The sequence below is a fragment of the Coregonus clupeaformis genome, chromosome 31 (genome assembly GCF_020615455.1).
Source record: "Coregonus clupeaformis isolate EN_2021a chromosome 31, ASM2061545v1, whole genome shotgun sequence".
NCBI classification, from domain to species: Eukaryota; Metazoa; Chordata; class Actinopteri; order Salmoniformes; family Salmonidae; genus Coregonus; species Coregonus clupeaformis.
In genome coordinates, this window is record NC_059222.1 from 15,413,808 (window position 1) to 15,420,642 (window position 6,835).

Here is a 6,835-nt window from a genome sequence, read left to right on the forward strand (position 1 = left end):
TTCTGCAAAACCAGTGCTAGTAAAACCTTGATTGATTCATTATTTGAATTGTTGTTTCATTACATTCATTGATTACATATCATTGTAATCAGGACACAGGTGACTGTAATTTACTGGGATTCTATGGCTGCGTTTACACAGGCAGCCCAATTCTGATATTTTTTCCCCATTATTGGTCTTCTGACCAATCACATCAGGTATCTTTCAGAGCTGATCTGATTGATCAAAAGACCAATTAGTGAAAAAAAGATCAGAATTGGGCTGCCTGTGTAAATGCAGCATTAGTAATTCTATGGGAGATGGTAGGTTGTTTTGTCCCTCGTCAACACACAGAGACTGCAGATCAACAGCAGAGCTCCTTCACATATATCTTACAGTGCAACACCACCCCAACTACACAAGCACCAACTAAACAAGGATAGGAATGATTGTGCTTTATCAATATCTGCCTACTAGCCTAGTGAGGCGGCAGGTAGCCTAGCGGTTAAGAGCGTTGGGCCAGGTTGCTGATTCAAATCCCGGAGACAGCAAGGTAGACAAATCTACCGTTCTGCCCTTGAGCAAGGCAGTTAACCCCCAACAACAACTGCTCCCGTGGACGTCGATTAAGGCAGCCCTCCCCACACCTCTCTGACTCAGAGGGGTTAGGTTAAATGCGTAAGACACATTTCGGTTGAATGCATTCAGTTGTGCAACTGACTAGGTATCCCCTTTCCATTTATTATGCAACAGGAGGCAAGTGGTTTATTTTGGCCTACCAAAGTTTTTAGTTTTTGGTTAAAAAAAAGATTGATTACATAACACACATTTTCATTGTTTGGTGTCTACTCATAGTTTTACATACAACATTTGTCAACAAAGCATTTAATGAAAGAAATGTGAAGGATCCTAAAGTGCATCTCTGTGCAGTACCTAAGGTAATAGTGAATACATCAGTGTATACTTCCGGAGCGGTTTGATTGTCACAGTATCATGTTGAGTTTCCGGTTTGGCAGAGAAATCCAGGGCTACATTTTCACCTACAGGAGGAAATAAAAAAAGAGGAGAGAAACTTAAAAATGTCCCAAAGCTAAAACAAATCTGGGTGACTTTACACATGTCAATGATCTAAAAATACAGAACAAGGAAGTTCTTTACTCAAAGGGAAGATTTGACAAAGCTAATCTTAGTCCCAAGGCACAACTCACTACTCGCCCCATATGAATATCTCTCTAGGGAGAGATTTCTCTCTCCCTTGATGACGGTTAATACTTATCCCCTCATTTTGTAATCTTTTGTCCTGGCCGACAGCCTTTTTTGAACAGCCTTTCTCCCCTGACTCCCTGGGGTCAACACAGAGAGCGTACAACCGGTCTACACTTTCGGCTCCCAAACAAATGCCAGACTCGGATGCTAGCTTTGGCTGGCTGTCTCAGGTGTTGCCTGCTCCTGAGGTGTGAAGTGCTGGGTAATGTAAGGCATACCTGGGGGAAGACATTAGACCCTTTCACTCACAGTGTGGTGATGCAGGCCCTAGGGCTCCGGGTGCTTCTGCGGTCCAGCAGGTGCAAGCGACTCTCGGCCGTCAGGCAGTAGGTGGTCCCGGGGCTCAGATCTGAGATCAGGAGCTTTTTGGCACAGCCCTCCATTTCAAATGTTTCCTTCACAAGGATTAGTCAGAGAATAGGCTTAGTCAGAAGTGCTAGAGATATTTGAGTTGTTAGTCATAACTCTGAAGACTTGGCAGCACTCGTCAAGTAAAAAGCTTGAAGGATTCTGTGAACCTCTTAACTATTTCAGTAGTTTATAACTATTCTGTGACCATTTTGTCTCAAGTCTTAAGCTCCATTTATACCTGATGTTAACATGCGACCTTTGTCCTGATCATGTCCACATTCTGATTGAGCCCACATTTTTAGACAGGTGTAGACAATTAAAAGACAAATTGTGATCAGATCTTTCTGACCACCTCTGGAGGAAGCCATTTGTATGTGGATATCTTAAGAGTGTAAACAGATCTGGATGGTCAAACTATTTAAATCCTCATTATACTGCCCTGTAAAATAATTGACAGGTGGCACCATTGACTTATAAATTCATATTACTTTGGAAGAATATCTGTCAAATAATTTGCATACAAGGAGGGACAAGGAAATCTGGTTACAATGCAGACACAGTGGACAGAAAAGAGACACCTTTTAATTACCAAGTGTAGACCCGACAAACCTTGATAAGATAGTGATTGGATCATCTTGATCAGATCACAAAACACACGTTAGCACAAGGTATAAACGGGGCGTTGGAGTTAAAGTTGGAAAATACCAAAGTTGGAAAATACCATTGTTTAGGACAATTTACTAATTATAAATAACAGTAGCTAGTTACCTCCTCAACATCATTGTGCATGAGGTGTATTGTATATGACATTCTTTGCAGCCTCCTCACACTGATCCAGCTGCCATTAGATCTCCTGTGGGGAGAGCGTGGAGGCTTGAGCCGGACCACAATGCCTTTCTCCATCACATGAAGTTTCATAGTCGGTGGGCTGACAGAGGCTGCAATATACAGAGGCCAAACCACGCTGTCTAGTAACAACAGCTCTGAAAATGTAAATCCTTGTTTGCATAAAACACTTCTGATTACCCATATACCATGGATAGTAATGAGAAGCACTTACTCTCCCACTTGGGGTTGAATCTGGCGGTTAGGACCCATGGTGACTGGGTCCCTGAGTGGGCTGCGTGGACCCTGGCGTAGTACCATTCTCTGGGGTCGGACATCTCCTGGCTCAGGTCACAGAGCAGCCGGCTGATGCCATGGCACTTCTCTGCATTGGTCCACTGCTTCTCCCCATATCTGAGGTGGGGAGGGAGGAGAAATGAAAGGAATAATCTGAGCATGTATTCATAAAACTGATCCTAGATCAGCACCCCTACTCAAAGACGCTTTACGAATACAGGCCCAGAAATATAAATTGAAACAAAGTATGATAGGTGCATGTCACGTCTTGATACATGCACGTCTTTTCACCTGTGTTTTACTTGTAAAATGTACAGAATTTAATAAGAAAATATACTGAAAAGTATTTCTCATTTGTTTGAACAGAAAATGAACAACAACTCCTGAATTGCAATCAGCACATGCCTAGCTCATTGTTCTACATTACTTTGAGCTATAGGATGATATAGTAACCATATTTGTGTTCATATAGTAGCCTACGTCAGATCCACATAGCTTTGACTCAAACAGTTTTGATACTCACACTTTCCACTGGACAAAGTATTGTTGGTCGTTGGTAGAGTTGGCATGTTGCTTCCAATGCAAGACATTTCTGTAGTCTAGGGAGTGGAATTTCACCTCCTGTGGGGCGAAGACATCTAGAGGATTTTCTTTGCCTGAAATGGACACCAGTGTCATACAGCAATACATTTTCTCCTAATTGGAAGAGAGATACACATTGCAGGCATTTGATATTATAACCATGCACATGCATCATGTTGAATATGAAGACGGGACTTACTCTCTGAGCAGCGACTGAGGGAGCTGTAGCACAGCAGTAGAGTGGGGACAAGGAGGGATGCCATGTTAGCTGTAGCGAGGTATTATGACATACAGACCTGGCTCAGCTCTGTGCCCTTTTTAATCAACAACAGTTCCCTTTTTTAACTTCCATGAGAGGCATAGTTAACTTGTTTGTGACGACATAGCACGTTTTCCCTGTAATATAGATGATATGTAGGTTTTATGACCTGATCTGGCTCAGCTCTGTGCCCTTTTCAACTATGCCTCTCATGGAAGTTAAAAGAGGGAACAAGTGTTTGTGACGACATGGCACATATGGTAATATAGATGAACAAGCAGAAAATTGTAAAGGCAACAAATGTAGATCATATTTTGGTTGAACACTTATGAAGATGGATAGAGAAAAAACTTAGTGCTAATATAAATGTGCAATATTAATGTCTGTACCCGCTACTGCACTATACTATGTTTATACTACTGCACTGTCAGATAATACAATTAATTGAATTATGGAACTGGTGCCATAAAGTTATATGTGAAGTTAAGACATTTATTAGGACCAATGTGAGTGGGCAAATCACACCTGTGCACGAAAACAAGATAATATTATGCTGGCATGAACACTAACATGTGTTAGTGTAGAGGTGTGCAGCAGTCATGGGTTCAGGTGTGTGGGTGGATGTTGGCTTGAGGTGTGTGTGGGTGTTGGGTATTGTGTGAACACAGGGTCTGGAACAGATAAAAAGCTGACCTTTACCATACTTCCTCAATCCACACTTACTTCAACTTTGTAGTAATTGCCATTTATGGTAATTTGTCCATACCTGTGACAAGGCATAAATTAATGAACCCCAATGACCTTCAGAGTCAAAGTAGGCTTTGCAGTTGATCAAAACGTACTACCTATTGCATTTAGAAAGTGCATTATCGTAAAAAATAAAAGTTATTCTACATAAGATATTCTATGATTCACTTTATATAAATAAAAGTATATTCTATACCATTTTGTTCTATACTAAACAAAAAAATAAACGCAACATGCAACAATTTCAAAGATTTTACTGAGTTACAGTTCATAAGGAAATCAGTCAATTTAAATAAATTCATAAGGCCCTAATCTATGGATTTCACATGACTGGTAATATAGATATGCATCTGTTGGTCACAGATACCTTTTTTAAAAAAGGTAGGGGCGTGGATCAGAAAACCAGTCAGTATCTGGCGTGACCACCATTTGCCACATGCAGCGCAACACTTTGAGTTGATCAGGTTGTTGATTGTGGCCTGTGGAATGTTGTCCCACTCCTCTTCAATGGCTGTGCAAAGTTGCTGGATTTTGGCGGGGACTGGAACACACTGTCGTTCACGTTGATCCAGAGCATCCCAAACATGCCCAATGGGTGACATGTCTGGTGAGTATGCCAGCTTCCAGGAATTGTGTACAGATCCTTGTGACATGGGGCTGTGCATTATCATGCTGAAACATGAGGTGATGGCGGCGGATGAATGGCACGACAATGGGCCTCAGGATCTCATCACGGTATCTCTGTGCATTCGAATTGCCATCGATAAAATGCAATTGTGTTCGTTGTCCGTAGCTTATGCCTGCCCATACCATAACCTCGCCGCCACCATGGGGCACTCTGTTCACAACGTTGACATCAGCAAACCGCTCGCCCACACAACACCATACACGCTGTCTGCCCTCTGCCTGGTACAGTTGAAACCGGGATTCATCCGTGAAGAGCGCACTTCTCCAGCATGCCAGTGGCCATCGAAGGTGAGCATTTTCCCACTGAAGTCGATTACGACGTCAAACTGCAGTCAGGTCAAGACGAGCACACAGATGAGCTTCCCTGAGACGGTTTCTGACAGTGTGTGTAAACATTATTCGGTTGTGCAAACCGAGTTTCATCAGCTATCCGGGTGGTTGGTCTCAGACGATCCCGCAGGTGAAGAAGCCGGATGTGGAGGTCCTGGGCTGGCGTGGTTACACGTGGTCTGCGGTTGTGAGGCCGGTTGGACGTACTGCCAAATTCTCTAAAACGACGGTGGCCTATGGTAGAGAAATTGACATTAAATTATCTGGCAACAGCTCGGTGGACATTCCTGCAGTCAGCATGCCAATTGCACACTCCCTCAAAACTTGGGACATCTGTAGTATTGTGTTGTGTGTTAAAACTACACATTTTAGAGTGGCCTTTTATTGTCCCCAGCACAAGGTGCACCTGTGTAATGATCATGCTGTTTAATCAGTTTCTTGATATGCCACACCTGTCAGGTGGATGGATTATGTTGGCAAATGCTCACTAACAGGGATGTAAACAGATTTGTGCACAACATTTTGAACATTTCTGGGATCTTTTATTTCAGCTCATGAAACATGGGACCAACACTTTACATGTTGCGCTTATATTTTTGTTCAGTATATATTATGAATATCCTTGAGTGAAAACAATGGTGATTTAGAAGTTTTCTCAAGAAGAAGCAAATAATGTGCAGGCATACAAAGGGTTAAGAAGAGTGTTTTTGTTAAAGAATCCTGACAACCTTTGACCTGGTTGCCTTGGAGCCATTTTGGGGCGTCTCCAGCTGTTCTATCCCATCACTGTTTCACGGCGGCCCTCCTTTCTCCTCCTGTTGATTTACACCTGCTCCCCGTGAGAGCCAGGCTTTTGTAATGGCCCTGAGGCACCCACTTCACATCCATTCTCAGAGCTAGAACAATGGGAATATCTGATTTACTTTTCACTGGTAGTAATTAAAGGCAGAGGAATTGGCTCCTTTTACTTGAAACTAGTCTAAGGGCCTCTTCCCGATGCACAGTCTGCCCATGCCATTTAGAGGAACGAGCGGGTAGTGATTGCTTAAAATGTCAAACGAAAGCAAACAGACATCCGGCGTTTCTTCCTTATTTACTAGTAGTAGTACCTTTGTGAGGTTGCTTTTCAATAACAGCAGTTAAGCTCTTTCCTGTTAAGGTCTGCTCCAATATTCATTCAATACTACTTGTTTGGCTTTGCTGAAATATCTACTTCCCTTCCTCCATATTAGAATTTCATTGACATGAAATAGAATTTCACTGACATGAAAATGTCCTTCAGACATCCCTGCAAGCATAATTTGTTTGCTCTTTCAAATTTGTATTTAGTAACATAGTAATTACAAAAATCAATGTAATTATAATATATATATATATATACACATACATACATACATACCACACACACCCGTTCAAAAGTTTGGGGTTGACAGCTGCATACAAGGCGTTTGGACGGTAAGATGAACTCAATATCGCCATCTGCCGGCCTTTGGGCACCAGAAATTACAGCAA

The 6,835-nt window shown here is 42.2% G+C and overlaps 1 protein-coding gene across 3 annotated transcripts; it reads right to left on the reverse strand.

The window, feature by feature from the left end:
* Nucleotides 1-212: 212 nt before the first annotated feature.
* On the reverse strand, nt 213-6,803 carry il22ra2 (interleukin 22 receptor, alpha 2). 3 transcript variants are annotated; one of them, XM_041858984.2, is made up of 7 exons: nt 6,723-6,803; nt 3,500-3,522; nt 3,242-3,374; nt 2,657-2,835; nt 2,365-2,534; nt 1,495-1,640; nt 213-1,019 (listed from the first exon to the last, which is right to left on the reverse strand). In XM_041858984.2, the coding sequence occupies exons 1-7, from the start codon at nt 6,800-6,802 to the stop codon at nt 1,016-1,018; spliced, it is 735 nt and encodes a 244-aa protein (XP_041714918.1). In that variant the 5' UTR covers nt 6,803; the 3' UTR covers nt 213-1,015. The 3 variants fall into 3 exon arrangements, with proteins under 3 accessions (XP_041714918.1, XP_041714919.1, XP_041714920.1); XM_041858985.1 differs by lacking the exon at nt 6,723-6,803 and having other exon boundaries at nt 3,500-4,566; XM_041858986.1 differs by lacking the exons at nt 213-1,019; nt 6,723-6,803 and having other exon boundaries at nt 1,491-1,640; nt 3,500-4,566.
* Between the last annotated feature and the right edge of the window lie 32 nt (nt 6,804-6,835).

Coding starts and splice junctions, on each gene's coding strand:
- il22ra2 (XM_041858984.2), bottom strand. CDS start 6,802: ATGGCGATATTGAGTTCATCTTACCGTCCAAACGCCTTGTATGCAGCT. Junction 3,523..6,722: donor CTTTTGAACGGGTGTGTGTG/GTATGTATGTAT, acceptor GCTGTGCTACAG/CTCCCTCAGTCGCTGCTCAG. Junction 1,641..2,364: donor TGCACAATGATGTTGAGGAG/GTAACTAGCTAC, acceptor ATCCTTGTGAAG/GAAACATTTGAAATGGAGGG.